General features: G+C 38.9%; 1 protein-coding gene across 2 annotated transcripts in view; it reads left to right on the forward strand.

Moving 5' to 3' along the window:
• akt3a (v-akt murine thymoma viral oncogene homolog 3a) overlaps positions 1-16,743 on the forward strand; it is a 502,171-nt gene that overhangs the window by 399,234 nt on the left and 86,194 nt on the right. For both annotated transcript variants that reach the window (XM_063055500.1, XM_063055501.1), the window contains exon 7: positions 11,856-11,921. In XM_063055500.1, coding sequence (XP_062911570.1) covers positions 11,856-11,921 — 66 coding nt within the window. The remainder of the gene's footprint in view (positions 1-11,855; positions 11,922-16,743) is intronic.

Genomic DNA, 16,743 nt, shown 5'->3' on the forward strand with positions numbered 1-16,743 from the left:
CGTAATACAGTTTCAAGTTGCATTTCTGGATGCAGCGACGGACTGTGTTGAGTGACAATGGTTTTCCGAAGTAATCCCGAGCCCAGGTGGCTATAATTGTCACAGTAGCATGACGGTTTCTTAGGCAGTGCCGCCTGAGGGCTCGAAGATCACCCGCATTCAACAGTGATTTCTGACCTTGCCCTTTACGCACTGAGATGTCTCTGAATTCTCTGAATCTTTTCACAATATTATGTACTGTAGATGTTGAAAGACCTAAATTCTCTGCAATCTTGCATTGAGATATGTTCCTTTTGAACTGACTAACAATTCTCTCACGAATTTTGGCACAAAGGGGTGAGCCACAACCCATCCTTGCTTGCAAAGACTGAGCCTTTGACGGACGCTACTTTTATACCCAGTCATGATACCTCAGCTGCTACCAATTAGCCTGCTTAATGTGGAGTCTTCCAGACCGGTGTTACTTGAATATTCTGTGCACTTTTCAATCTTATTTTAACTCTGTCCCAACTTTTGTTGAGTGTGTTGCAGCCATCAAATTCTAAATTTGTGTATATTTACAAAATACAATTAAGTTGGTCAGTAAAACTATTGAAAATCTTTTCTTTGTACTTTTGTCAGTTAAATAAAGGTTCACGTGAATTAACATATCACAGATTTTTGTTTTTATTGCATTTTGGAAAATATCCCAATTTTTCTGGAAATGGGGTTTGTAGTTTATTATTATACTTGTAACAAGATGCACTGGAAAGCTTACTTGTACGCTGTTCATGCAGATAATCATTAGACAGCACATTGAGCTAGAATAAGGTAAAACAGTAACAATGCAGAATAATGTGTAAAACTTCTAAAGAGTGCAGTGCAGGTAAACAATAAACTGTAAGTTCATATTAAGGTAGATTGTGCGGCCAAGAGTCCATTTTATAATGCAAGCGCCTGTGTTGTAGAATAATGTGTAAATCTACTAAAGTATGCAGTGCAGATAAACAATAAACTAAGTTCATAGTAAGGTAGATTGCGTGGCCAAGAGTCCATCTTATAATGCAAGCGCCTGTTCAAAAGTCTGATGACAGTGATATAGAAGCAGTTCTTGAGCCTAGTGATACGTACTTTCAAGCTTTTGCATCTCCTACCTGATGGGAGAGGGGAGAAGAGAGAATGTCCAAGGGGGGTAGAGTCTTTGATTATGTTGGTTGCTTTACTGAGGCAGCAAGAAATATAGACAGAGTCAGTAGAGGGAAGGCTGGTTTCCATGATGTGCTGAGCTGTGTCCACAACTATCTGCAGCTCCTTGGAGCCACATGCAGTGCAGTTGCCATTCTAAGCCATTATGCATTCAGACAAAATCCCTGCTACAGTTCATTGATAAAAATTTGGTAAGGGTCAATGGTGATATACCAAATTTCTTCAGCTTCTTGAGGAAATCGAGGTGTTGATGAGCTTTCTTGGCAATGACATCGACATAGTTGGACCAGGACAGGGTATTAGTGATATTCACACCTTGGAACTTGAAGCTCTCATTGATGTAGACAGGAGCACATGGATTTCCCTCCCCCCTCCCCTCCCCAAAGTCAATGTCCAGCTCTTCTGCTTACATTGAGGGGAAGATTGCTGTCGTGACACCATGTCACTAAGCTCTCTTTCTTGTACTGCAACTCATTGCTATTTGAAATGTGGCACATTATGGTAGTATCAACTTCAAACTTGTAGATGGAGTGGGAGTAGAATCTGGCCATGCATTCATGAGTGTCTGGGGGGAGGGTCGGGGGGCAGGGTACTGAGGATGCAACACTGTGGAGCACCGGTGTTTAGAATATTGGTGTTTAGAGTCCTTGATGTAGAGGAATAAGGGAAGAATAAACATTATAGAAATGTTTGAAATTATGAGGGGTGTACATAAATAAGGTGGATGTTAACAGACCCCATGGTACAGGAATCCAAATCTAGGGAGCACAGATCTGGGATGAGAGGGGCACCATTTAAAGAGACCTGGCAGACTCCCTTTTCACACAGGAGGTATATGGAACAAACTACCAGAGGAAGTGGTTGAGGAAGGTACAATAATATAATTTTGAAAGCATTTGGACAGCGAAATTCAGGTGCACAGCTTGGAGGGACATGGGCAAGAAATTGAGACTAGCTAGGTGGGCACTGCGGCTGGCATAAACTCGTTGGGCAGAAGTGCCTATAACTGTGCTATATTGTTCTATGACTCTATAGCCAGAAAGCTTTCATAGCCAGGGTTACATAATTTTTATTTTGTTATAGTATTACATAAAGTGAACAAAGGGGGTCAATTCTTGTCTTAAACGATTGAACTAGCTGTGTAGAATCGCTAACATGAGCCATAATTTATTTGATCTCCTAAGCACTATATGAAAAGCAGTGGAACAAAAAAATGGTAGTTCTGAGTAAGAATTCTATGCAATTTGAGAGAATATCATGATCAAAGGTAACCATGCGAACCAACTTTTTTATAGCCACTGTTAAACATATTGTACTCAGTGTGCACTATGTTAAAGTGTAACTAATTTTTATCTGCAATTCACTGTATAATGTAACGTGTAACATTTAACAAGCCTTGTTATCGACTCCTATAGAACATCAGAATCAGAGTGACACAGAATTCTGGCACCTTTATAATGAGCTAGAAATGTTCATTCTGTATAATTTTGTTTATAAACGCAAGCAAAAAGCACTTTTATCAATACTACAAAGTCTTCGAAACATATTCAAATATAAAAAAAGGGCAAGACCTTTAACAGTGTTGATGAGCAGAAGGATCTTAGGGTCCAAGTTCGTAGCTCCCTGAAAGTCATTATACAGATTGATAGGGTGGTTAAGAAGGCACATTGCATGCTGTAACAAGAGATTGGACAAACTTGGGTTGTTTTCTCTACAGAAACAGAGGCTGAGGGGAGACCTGATAAAGGTTTATAAAATTATGAGCAGCATAATAGATGATATCTTTTTCCCAGGGTTGAAATGTCTAATACCAGAGGGCATGCATTTAAGGTGAGAGGGGATGTTCAAAATAAATATGAGGGGCAAGTTAGTTACGCAAAGTGTGCTGGGTGCCTGGAATGTGCTGCTTGGCATGGTGGGAGAGGCAGATACATTAGGGACCTTTAAGACCCATTTTGAAAGGCACATGAATGTGAGGAAAATGGAACGATATGGACATTGTGCAGGCAGAAGGGATTAGTTGGCCGTTTGATTACTAATTTAATTGGTTCAGCGCAACGTTTTGGTCTGAGGGGTCTGTTCCTGTGCTGCACTGCACTGCTCTATGCTCTATTCTTTGCTGCTGCTATGTAATTTGTTTGTAAGTTCATTTGCTTGTTTGTGGAAAGAACCCCTAATCAGACTTTAGTGCATATTTGCTGTATCATGTAATTGATCATGAATTGGGGTTAGGCTGGTATCAATTTATATTAACCTAAGCTTTGTGCTACACTTAATGTAGGAATTAACTCAGGAAGTAAAGATCTTGGGCCAAACAGATTTTCTATTATTTTTCCTGTCCCCACACTTTAACAGCTATTGATTTCATAAGATATATTTTAAATATGATAATTGCACAATGCATATGTAATTGATGAATTAAATCTATCCTGGGAGGTGTCAATATTTGTTTTATATTAGCTTCATATGTGTATGTTCATTGCTGGAGATGGTTGATTGGTGTGTGAACCTAAAAGCTTCTGTACAGAGCTAAATGTTGGGTTTCCACCAAGAACTAAGGCAAATATTGCATCCTGTTGCTATAATGAAAGAAAATTGTACATACCCATTCGATTAAAGAATTCAATCTTTTAAAAATGCTGCTTTATAGTTACAGCAGCATGTAACTATTTCACAGGCTTAATCAGGGTGGGAGAGAAAAGATGGATGGTGAGATTGTGAGAAATTGCTGAGGAACAGTCAGTAATACAGCATGGGAAAAGGCCCTTTAGCCAAACTGGCCCATTCTGACTAAGGTGTCTCATCCAAGCTTGTCCCATTTGGCCCATAATGTAGGGTGCTTACCATCCACACCATGCCCTCTTCTCACTGGTGCCATCAGGAAGGAGGTCCCACACCACCAGGTTCAGGAACAGTTATTACCCTACAACCATCATCCTCTTGACATGGTGATTATTTATGTTTTTATTTGTACAATTTGTCTTTTTGCACATTGGTTGCCAGTCTTTGTTTATGTCTAGTTTTTCATAAATTCTATTGTATTTCAATTTTTCCCCTGTAAATGCCTGCAGGAAAATGAATCTTGAGGTAGTATATGGTAACCTATACAGTGCCTATAAAATGTGTTCACCCCCCATGGAAGTTTTCATGTTCTATTGTTTTACAACATTGAATCACAGTGGATTTAATTTGGCTTTTTTGACGCTGATGAACAGAAAATGATTCTTGCATGCCTTTTACAAAATATAAAACGCAAAATAACTGATTGCATAAGTATTCACCTCCTTTAATATGACACACCAAATCATCGGGGGTGCAGCCAATTGGTTTTAGAAGTCACATAATTAGTTAAATGGAGATCACCTGTGTGCAGTCAAAGTGTTTCAGTTGATTACAGTAAAAAAATACCCATACCTGGAAGGTCAGACTGCTGGTGAGTCAGTATCCTGGCAGAAACTAGAACATGAAGACAAAAGTACACCCCAAGCAACCAATGTTCCCTCTGATTTTTAGTAGTCAGTGTGCGCAAAAATCTTACGTTGTGCAAAGTTTTTTCCTGTGACAAAAGTATGTGCGCACTGAATGCACACATGGCACAGTTTATGTAGGTTTACAAAATATTTGACATAAAACTGCACAGAATAACAACAAAATAACATACATATTTAAGTCACTCAGTTATTTTTTCTCTCTCCTGTCTTTGGCATTTACCCATTCTTTGTAAACTCTATCTAGACTAATAGAACTTCCATCCAATTGATAGGTTTTGATTCTCATTAACATATGCAAATGACATTCACCCAAACCAGATGACCCCAATAGGTGGACCATGGGCCAGGTCCGGACCGCGAGAACCAAATGTCTGAACCGCACCGACCCATTGGCACTCACGTGAATGCACCTGTCAAAACATGTAAATAAAGCACGCGCTGCTGTCATTTATTTTAACCTCATCCCACACCGTACACTTGACCTACGCCCCCATAGAGCGTGCAGTGCTGAGTTGATTAAAACGTGTGCAATTGATATGGTTGGCCAAGTTTTAAGTCATGGTGAGAAAACCAAGAAAACGGTTGTGGAGCTATTAAAGATGGTGCCATTGTCGGCTAACACGGCAGCAAGAAGAGTAGAAGTTTTAGCGGAGGAGTGTTTTTCCAATCTACTCACCGATTTTGGAGAAAGCAGAAGCCATATCACTAGCCATAGACTTGTCTGTGACCAAACCGATATGGAAGAGCTATCTGAGTTCACTAGATGTTTTGATGGGAAGACCTTTCGGGAAGAGCTACTTTGTTTGCTTCCTCTACCTGGGTGCACAACTGGGGAAATAATTTTTAATGAATTGACACAGTTCTTTGAGAAGAATGGCTTGGATGTGAGCAAAATTGTGTCCGTTGTCACCGATGGGGCTCTGTCCATGGTGGAACAACACAAGGTCTTGGTAAGCAGGTTTGTTGCTGTTAACCCAGCACTCTTGGCATTTCATTGCATTATTCACAAATCATTGTTGTGCGCTAAACTGTGTGGGGAAATGGAAGAGGCGATGGATACTGTGACGAGACTGGTAAATTTCGTTTGTGAGAGTTCTAGTCTGCAACATTGCCTTTTCAGAGCATTGCTGGAGGAAATTCAGCGGAAGACAAAGATCTTTTGCTGCATAATGATGTTCGCTGGCTGAGCAAAGGCCGTGTGTTGGAGAGGGTGTGCGATCTGCACGATGAGGTTGTGTCATTTTTATCCAGCTTGCAGAGCCAAAAAGCCCAAGGATTTAAGAGGATTTTAAGTGACAACAAGGTGATGGCACATGTTCTTTTTTTTGTGTGACATCATGTCTCACCTAAATCAACTTAATCTGCAATTACAAGGCAACAACCACAATGTTACGGACATGTACAAGGCGATTGAAGCTTTCTGGTCAAAGCTGAACCTTTTGGAGAGAGACATTCATGGGAGAAAGTTGCACTTTCCATGTCTGTGGGAGCATTGCGAGAAGAACGAAATGCGGGAGGATCTAGTGATGAAGGATTTTGTGACGAGCCTGGCAGAAAACTTCAGGGAATGATTTGAAAGCTCCCCTAAACTCTCAGGTGACATCCTCCTCTTCCTGAGACAGCTGTTCTTCATTTCAGCTGACGGCCAGTGGACTGCAGAGACCAAAAGGCTGGTGCCTTCCATAGATGAGGCAACTCTTCAGATGGAGGTCTTGGAAATGGGAACATCTGATTTGCTCAAAGCACAACACAAGGACGTTAGGGTGAGTGACTTTTGGATTAATGTGGTTCCCCAAGCTCAATTCAAAAACACGAGAGCTATTGCAATGCTTCTACTCGCACTGTTCCCCTCCACGTACATGTGTGAGTCATCGTTTTCTTCAGTGAACTCTATCAAGAGCCAGGGCAGAAACAGACTCTCCAATGCACATCTGGGCCAGTGCCTCAGGATTGCCACAACGGAATACAGGCCCGACATCAGGACGGTTGCCTCATCCCGTCGCTGTCACTTCTCTCACTGATTGGTAGAGTGAATCAATTTATTTGTGTCCATTTGTCAATCTTATTGTGGTATAATATTATAACAACAATAATACTGATAATTTCATTTATAGCTACACTTCATACTTCAAATGCTACATAGCTTAATTAAAAAGAACAAATAGATTAAATGAGAGAACAGAAACAGTGGGAAAGGTAGTACTACTAAAACACTTTGTGTGGAAGAGAAGTGGTGAAGACTACCATGTTTACAGTGTGTGTGTGTGTGTGTGTGTATATATTTTTTTTTAAAGTCCCAGGTGAGTTCTCAATATGACAGCTGACAGTTGTGATAGCTAGAGTCATAATTAAATGATTGGTTTTGGACTTATTTTGTTTCAAGAGTGCATTTTTTTTTCTTCTGTGACCCAGAACAAAGGCTTTGAGAATCCCAGGCCTAAATTATTACTACTACTACTACTACCACTACTACTACTACTAATGGTAATAGCAACAACAATAACATCTGCCCATAAAACAACTTACTGGCGCAATGGAAAAAAACCCTGGACGTTTTGGCCCTTGGCTTGGCATGCTTGACATAATTTGGCCCTTGTAGAAAACTAATTGGGGAACCCTGACCTAAACTGTTTCTCAGCTTGTTTTTGAGTTGATTCATTAGGCTAAAACCTCGCTCACAGTCCGCACTAGACACAAGAAAGGTTCCCCCAATGTCCATCAACTATGCAAGATCGCAGAACTGTTCATTTTGAAGTACAAATGCCACCATTTGAGCAAAGTTTGAAATCAGTTTGGATTTAATTTTTTCTTGCACGGAAAATTTGAAATCATTAAACTGTCTAACTATTACAGTATTTTCAGCTAGAAAATCATGATATTTTAGACATAAGGCATTAACTTGATCATCGCCAAATGTGAAGTCACAATCTGCAATTGTGGAGAAATCAAAAGCTGACCATTCTTGTACCTCATTTTCAGGAAACCTTTTTCCTAAGTGAACATAAACACTACTTATAAAAGTCAGCAGTGGACTTGTATCTACTGTGAATTTTTCTTCACGTTGTTGGCTTAGCAAAACTTTAACTTTGTCACTTCTCAACATTGTCTCCCAGATACTGCTTTCTTATCTTGTTAATTTTGCCTCGCGCAAAACGAAGTGAATCAATCGGTGTCAGGTCACTCTTTTGCAGAATCTTGCACAGTGCAGCCAGTTCATCAAAGACATCACTTAAAACCTGTAAAGCTACTTTGTATGTGATGTTTATCAATTTCTTGTGACAGTATTTAGTCACAGGGTCAATTGACCGATCTTTTTCAATAAAAAGCTTAGTAAACTATCTACAGGATTTGAAATAGATCTTTGTAAACTTTACGATATGAACACTGTCCGCCAAAGATGGCTGTCACCGTGATGCAGCTGTACAAACTGGAACAGGAAAGGTGAGGTGACGTAAATCAGTGACGTGCATTGTGATATTTGAAAACTGACTAACTCGTTAACAGAAACATTTAACTAAAAGATTATTTTCAATAAGTATAATTATTAATTACTACATTATTTTAGGTAACTAATCTTTTGTGCACACATTAATTTCCTTTGTGTGCTGGTTGAAAAATGTGTGTGCACACGCACACACTCGCACAGCTTAGAGGAACATAGCAAGCAACTCTGCGAAAAGGTTATTGAAAAGCACGTCAGGAGATGGATATAAGAATATTTTCAAGCTACTGAATATCCCTTGGATTGCAGTTAAGTCAATAATCAAGAAATGGAAAGAGTATGGCACAGCTGTAAAGTTGTCTAGAACAGGCCGTCCTCAGGAAAGGAGTGACCATGCAAGAAAGGAACTAGTGTGGGAGGCCACCAAGAGACCTATGACAACTCTGGAGAAGTTGCAACCTTCACTGGTTAAGATGTGAGAGACTGTGCATACGACAACTGTTGCCCAGTGCTTCACCAGTCGGAGCTTTATGGGACAGTGGGAAAGAGAAAGCCACTGTGGAAAAACATTCACATGAAATCTCAGCTAGAGTTTGCCAGAAGGGATGTGGGAGACTGAGTCAGCTGGAAGAAGATTCAATGGTCTGATGAAACCAAAATTGAGCTGTTTTGGACATCAGAATAAATGCTGTGAATTGGCGTAAGCCAAACACCACACATCATCAGAAACACACCATCCCTACCGTGAAGCGTGGTGGTGTCTGCATTATGCTGTGAGGATGCTTTGGTGCTGTAGGCCCTGGAACACTGGTGGAGGTAATATGAATGCAGCAAAATACAGGAAAATCCTGGAGGAAAACCTGATGCAATCTGCAAGAGAACTGTGACTTAGGAGAAGATTTGTTTTCCGGCAAGACAATGACCCAATCATAAAGCCAAAGCTACACAGGAATGGCTTAAAAACAACAAAATTAATGTCCTGGAGTGGCCAAGTCAGAGGCCCGACCACAATCCAATTGAGAATTTGTGGCTGGACTTGAAAAGGGCGGTTCACTTATGGTCCCCATGCAATCTGACAGAGCTTGAGCAATTTTGTAAAGAAAAATGGGGAAAAATTATAGTGTCCAGATTTGCAAAGATGATAGAGGCCTATCCACACTGACTCAAGGCTGCCAAAGATGCATCTTCTAAGTACTAACTTGAAGGGGTAGTATTTGTGCAATGAATTATTTTGTGTTTTATATTTGTCATTAATTTAGATCACTGTGGAGATCTGTTTTCACTTTGGCGCAAGTCTTTTTCTGTTGATCTCTGTCAAAAACAGCCAAATTAAATCCACTACGATTCAATGTTGTAAAACAATAAAACATGAAAACTTCAGACGGATGAATACTTTTTATAGGCATTGTATGTACTTTGATAATAAATTTGCTTTGACTTTGTCTTTGAACATTCCCTTTTCTCATCCCGGAACCTTTCTCTCATGTTAAACCCTGTTTAAAGTTTTTCTCTAACTTCTAATAAGTTGTAACAAACTTAAAACATTTCTTTGATGCTTCTGCACAGATTTTGCGTTACCTGTTTAATATTGCTGGTATTTTTTAAATGGAGATGTTCAGAATCCACATTAGTTTGCTTTTGTATTTCTGATTTTGGGCAATTTTGTGTTCATACTGTTCTATAATTTTACTTTATATACTTTGATAAGACTTGCATTTGGAAAAACATGGCCTGCTTTGGACAGTCAACATGTCATAATGCAAACAACAGGAATTCTGCAGATGCTGGCAATTCAAGCAACACACATAAAAGTTGCTGGTGAACGCAGCAGGCCAGGCAGCATCTCTAGGAAGAGGTGCAGTCGATGTTTCAGGCGGAGACCCTTCGTCAGTTAGTCCTGACGAAGGGTCTCGGCCTGAAACGTCGACTGCACCTCTTCCTAGAGATGCTGCCCGGCTTGCTGTGTTCACCAGCAACTTTTATGTGTGTTGCTTGATGTCGTAATGCAAAGCGGTTGTGCCTTAGAAATGCTTTTTTTTTTGCAATGCTTGATGAGAGTAAGGATGGGATCCAGGATAAATTGCAAATAGTAAGGGCAGTACCAGAACTGCAGTAGAAGTGGAAGGCTGTTATTTTAGCGGTAAGCAATGACCAGTTATATTCCGCAAGTATTGGTGCTGGGACCTCTGTTGTTTGTGATAACCAGTATATAAATGATTTGGATGAAAATATAGATGGGTGATCAGAAAGTTTGTAGATGATACCACAACAGCGAGATCTAGATCAATTGCAGTGATGTGGCAGATAGAATTTAATAAGGCCCCTCAATAGCATTGAAGTACAGAAAGAACTTAGGGTGCAGGTCCATAGTTCACTACAAGTGGCTACGCAATTGTATGTGGTAAAGAAGGTGTCTGTCATGTGTCCCTTTATTGGTAGGGGTGTTGCATATTAGAATAAGGAAGTCATGCTACAGTAATCTAAAACTTTATAACGGGATGACCAGAACACAATACTCCGAGTGCAGTCTGTAGAGTACTTCAAGTGCTATCTCCAAGTAGAGACTGTGGAAAAGACACAGAAGAGGTTTAACAGATGCTGCCTGGATTAGAGGGTAGGAGCTACAAGGAAAGGTTGGACAAACTTGGTTTGTTTTCTCTGGAGCGTTGGAGACAGATGGCGATCATAGATGTTTTAAAAATTACGAGAGGCATAAATAGGGTAGAGAGTCAGAAACTGTTCCCCAGGGTAGAAATGTCAAAGAACTTACTGTTAAGGTTGGAGGGGGAAGTTTAAAGGGGATTTGAGGGGCAAGTATCTTTATAAATGAGTGGTAATGGCCTGCAATGGGTTACCCGCGGCAGTTTAGTGGAGTTAGAGGCTTTTAGATATACATATGAATATGAAGATGATGCACCAGAGAAGGAAGTTTAATTTTAATTGGTATCAAAATTGATACAACAAGGTGGGCCAAATGGTCTGTCCATTGCTGTACAGTTCAGTGTTCTTAATTTTTTTAAGCTGTATATTCTTTAAAAAAGTTATAAAGTTTCTTCATAATGTTAACTTTAACAAATGTTAAAGTTTCCATTTATGACGTTTCAGACATCTGACAGCAAGTGTAATTTACCATGAACAAAATACGGGGTTCAGTAATAGTTTTACTCGGCCATCATTTCTTTGCCATTTTGAATCCTAAAAGTTGCCTGTTTAGCATTCTTGTTCATGTAGGTACTTAAGCAAAGGATTTTCATATTGAATCAGATATTTAATGTTTGTGGAAATGAAGCACTCCAGACTAAATATACTTTTCTAAGAAATATCTTAAAGATAGCTTTTTAAATATTTTCTGTTACGTGACTTTTAGTGTTCCATTAGAGCAGCAAAATGGTTACACTACTGGGCTAGTAATCCAGAGGCCTTGGTTAGTTGCGTAGATATGAAATACCACAATCATAGGGAATTTCAGTAAAATTTGATTCTGAAGTAGAATGCTTATTATTAAATAATTATTTATGATATCCATAGATCTATCAATCGGTCTTGTTTTCATAATTTAGTAATTCTTTATAATAAAATTACTAATCAAGAAACATAAGGACCGCCTTATAACATCAGTATTTTTGGCTGACATTTTTTTTTATCGAGGTTAAACCTACAACAATAGAAAATAATTATGTTGAAGTTTATTCATTTCTTCAAAATTAAACTTAAAAGTTGTTTTTCCCCTTTATTAGGATGAAGTGGCACACACCCTTACAGAAAGCAGAGTATTAAAAAATACTAGGCATCCATTTTTAACGGTAAGTACTGAAGACCACACCAGTCTTTCTGCTGTCCAGGCATCAATGATTGTGAGATGCAATTTTTTGTCCTGTTTTTCTTTTAAATGTAATTTCAGTACAAATCAGATCTATAAATAATGATTGATATAATGCTTGTGATTGTTATTCTCTAATGAAATTAAAGTATTGAAACAGATCCTACAGAAACAATCCTGTATTTGGGAATGACAATGCATATAATATGAGGAAATTATTTAACATAGAAGAGCAAAAAAAAAATCCAGATTGGAAATCTGAAATAAACGGAATTAATAACATGTTAAAACTCTTTAGATGGTGTGCATATGATACCGAATTCCTTCCAAACAGAGGAGATAAAAGATTTGAGCTATGGATAAAGAGTATTACAAAGTTTCCAAATCCTGCAGGACAAACATGGCCTAGAACATAATGACTTTTTTAGGTACCTTCAAATACGAAACTATGTTAACCAGAGTTGTAGATATACAGACCTATCAACAGTAGAATTAGAATTTTTCAAGATTCTGAATTCGGCTTGCAGTTCAATACCTAGTAAATCAGTTTCTCGCCTATATAATGCACTCTCCCATGCTAAAAATGTAAATACACTGTATATTAAAGAGAAGTGGGAGAAAGAAGCGGGGTTGGTACTTTCAGAGGAGGCTTGGGGGAAAATCTGCAGCTTTCAATGGTCCTCGACTAATTCTTTGACTTGGAGAGAACATTGTTGGAAAAACATTATAAGATACTTCAAGACCCCATATCAGGAAAAATATAAAGATACAAATGTGATGTGTTGGAAAAGGTGCGGCTCCAAGGAGGCAAATCATTTTCATATTTTCTGGGATTGCCCTAAATTAAGTCTATTTTGGGAAGGTATTCATAGAACATTAGTTAAGGTACTTAGGTCCCAGATACCTCTGAACTTTGAGACGCTCTATTTGGGGCATGTATTGTTCCTTGAACAGAAGGAAGATATAAAGTTACTGCAGGCCCTCTTAGCGGCAAGTAAGAAATCAATCACTAAAAAATGGCTAAATCCAATACCACCTACATTAGAAGATTGGTACGAAATTATCTTGGAAATATTTAAAATGGAAAAGTTGACTTACTCCCTGAGAACTCAAAAAGAAACATTTTATCAAATCTGGAATAAATGGATTGAATATATAACCCCAATGCGAGCAGACTTTAGATGACTCTCCTAATGATTTATATTGCTCTTCTCATCAACACAGTAAGATTGCTAACGTAAGCACCCCTAGTCTAAATGTTTGTTTTTTTTTTGGAAAATAGAGAATTAACACAAGTAAAGGGAAAGATTTGGGAAAGGGATTAAAAAGAAATGAAAAAATTAAGTAAATAAGTACATAGGGATTGGATAATTATGTCTGCGGGCAGGAACAAGCACAAACAAATTGGGATATAAACACCTACAGTGGTTGGTATATAGGCTTGTATGCAACATTTTGGACCAGTGGAAATGGTCCAGAAGGGTTGTATGGAAACTATTATTACCATTTTTCTTAACAACTAATTTCATTACTTAGCCTAATAGGTTAGATTTACCACAGTACATAATTATCTATTTAAATGTTTATTTTCCTTTTATATCATCTCAATGTGTACTTAAGAATGTATAAATAATTGTAGTTTTATACATATAAAAAAATGGAAAAGGTTATATGTGTGAAAAAAGTACATGATAATTGTGAATTCCTTATCCAAATAAAAATAAAATTTAAAAAAAAAAGGAAATCTGAAATAAAAACAAAGTTCTGGAAATTCATAGCGGGTCAGGCAGCACCTTTGGAAACACAATTAATATTTCTAGGTCAATGAGTTTTCATAATATATCCAAATGAAATGTCATTCACATTAAATATTACTTTTTCTTTCTTCATGGCAACTGCTAATCTGAGTATTTATATCAGTTTGTTTCCATTGCAACCAATCTGAATTCAGGTAGGGTCCTTGAATATAAAGAAAACAGCTAAGAACTTAGAATCAGGAGGGATAAAAAGGACCATGGAATTTAATACATTAAAAACAAGAGGGTATCCAGAGAAAAAGCAAAACCAGTCAGTCAAGAACAAAGAAGGTAATTTTTATTCTCAGAGCTAGAAGAAGTGGGTGAGATAAGAAATGGGTACTTTGCAACAAGGAAAAGATCTATAGGATAATGAGATCAGGAATCTATGTTGATATCCTGGGGCACATTGCTATTGAGGAAGTGGTGTTGGATATCCTGAAGAACATAATAAGATAGAAGTCGCAACAGCCTGATGAGATCTACCCCTGGTTATTGAGGGATGCTAGAGGGAGAATGCTAGGCCTTATGGAGACCTTTCTGTACTCTTTAAGCACAGATGAGGTCCAAAAGGACTGGAGAATAAACAGTTGTTGTTCCCCTGTTCAAGAAAGCAGTAAGGATAGTCAGATAATTTATAGGCCAGTCAGCCTCGCATCAGTAGTAGGGAAATCACTGACAATCATTTTTGGGGATAGGACCCACACAGATTTGATAAAGCATTGCACTATTAGGGATAGTCAGCTTGGCTTGGTGTGGGGAAGATCATGTTTTGCACACTTGATTTAAATTCTTAAGAGGCTGATAAAGGTGATTTAGGAGAGTAGGGCTGTAGATGTTTTCAGCAGGACTTCTATAAAACATTTGATAACGTCCCTCTTGTAGGCTCATCCAGAAGATTAAGTCATGGGAAATCCTTGGTGACTTAAGTAGAGTGGACTCAAAATTGGTTTGGCCATTGAAGACATTATTGAAGGAGTCTTATTCTGATTAGAGGTCTGTGACTAGGGGTGGAGGGGGAGTGTCCTGCAGAGATCTGTGCTGGAACATCTTGCATGTGATATTTAAGCTTTTAGCAAAATTGTTGGTAGTTGATTAGTAAGTTTGCAGATGTCACAAAAATTGGCTGTACTGCGGATAGTAAGGAAAGCTGTAAAAGGATACTTCAGGATATAGGCAAGTTTGAAGTATGAGCAGTGAAATAGCAGATGGACTTCAGTCTGACCACTGTGAGATTTTACACTTTCTGAGGTCAAACTGGAAAGTATACAGTAAGTGGTACATGCTTTGATATTCGGTGGGATCTTGAGGTACAAATCCACAGTGACAGCACAAGTGAATAGTGTGGTAAAGGTGGCATGTGTCATGCCTGACCTCAGTAAGTAAGGACGTTAAAGATGAAAGACAGGAAGCCATGTTGGAGCAGTGTAAAACCCTTATTTGTGATGTATGTTCGTACCACTGGACCTGGAATTCTGAGGTCGAGAGAGTTGTACTGCCTTTGTGATATGGCTTTTCCACTGTAAAAACTCTCCTGCACAGGTTTTCAGTCATCCTTGGACGTGGCGGACAACCACCATTTTCTCAGGGTGGAATTTCAAATACCAGAGAGCAGTTGTTCAAAGTGAGGAGGAGAAACTTTAAAGAACAATGTGAGGCTAATTGCTTGGCATGTGCGCCTAGGAGATTGTGGAAGCAATATGACAGCAGTGTTTCAGATACAGTGCCTATAAAAAGTATTCACCCCTCCCTCCCCCTTGGAAGTTTTCATGTTTTATTGTTTTACAACATTGAATCTCAATGGATTTAATTTGGCTTTTTTTACACTGATCAACAGAAAGACTCTTCAGCATCAAAGTGAAAATCAATCTCTACAAAGTGATCTAAATTAATTACAAATATAAAACACAAAATTATTGATTGCATTCATATTCACTCCCTTTAATATGACACACCAAATCCTCAACTGGTGCAGCCATTTGGTTTTAGAAGTCACATAATTAGTTAAATGGAGATCACCTTGTGCAGTCAGGGTGCTTTGATTAATTGTAGAGAAAATACACCTGTATCTGGAAGGTGCAACTGCTGGTGAGTCAGTATCCTGGCAAAAACTAAACCATGAAGACAAAACAACACTCCAAGCAACTCCGTGAAAAGGTTATTGAAAAGCACAAGTCAGATCGATACAAGAGAATTTCTAAGTCACTGAATATTGCTTGGAGTACAGTTAAGTCTTTCATCAAGAAACGGAAAGAATATGGCACAGCTATAAATCTGCCTAGAGCAGGCAATCCTCAAAAACTGAGTGACTGTGCAAAAAGTGGATTATGAGGGAGGCTGCCGAGAGACCCATGACAACTCTGGAGGAGTTACAAAATTCAGTAGCTGAGCTGAGAGAAACTGTGCATACGACAACTGATGCCTGAGTGTTTCACCAGTCACAGCTTTATGGGAGAGTGGCAAAGAGAAAGCTATTGTCGAAAACACTCTCATGAAATCTCAGCTAGACTCTGAAGTCAGTTGGAAGAAGGTGCTATGGTCCAACGAAACCAAAATAGAGCTTTTTGGTCAAGAATAAATGCCACAAGCTAAACACTGCACATCATCCGAAGCACACCACCCCTACCATGAAGCATGATGGTGGCTGCATCATGCTGTGAGGATGCTTCACTGCATCATGCAGTGAGGGTGCTTCACTGCAGCAGGCCCTGGAGGGCTTATGAAGGTAGATGGTCGCATGAATGCAGCAAAATACAGGGAAATCCTGGAGGAAAACCTAATGTAGTCTGCAAGAGAACTGTGTCTTGGGAGAAGAGTTGTTTTCCTGCAAGACAATGTCCCAATGCATAAAGCCAGAGTTGCACAGGAATAGCTTAAAGACAAAGTGGCCAAGTCAGAGTTTAGACCTCAATCCAGTTGAGAATTTGTGGCTGGACTTGCAAAGGGCTGTTCACTCATAATCCCTGTGCAATCTGACAGAGCTTAAGCAGTTTTGTAAAGAAGAATGGA

Source organism: Mobula hypostoma, chromosome 8 (assembly GCF_963921235.1).
Source record: "Mobula hypostoma chromosome 8, sMobHyp1.1, whole genome shotgun sequence".
Taxonomy (NCBI): domain Eukaryota; kingdom Metazoa; phylum Chordata; class Chondrichthyes; order Myliobatiformes; family Myliobatidae; genus Mobula; species Mobula hypostoma.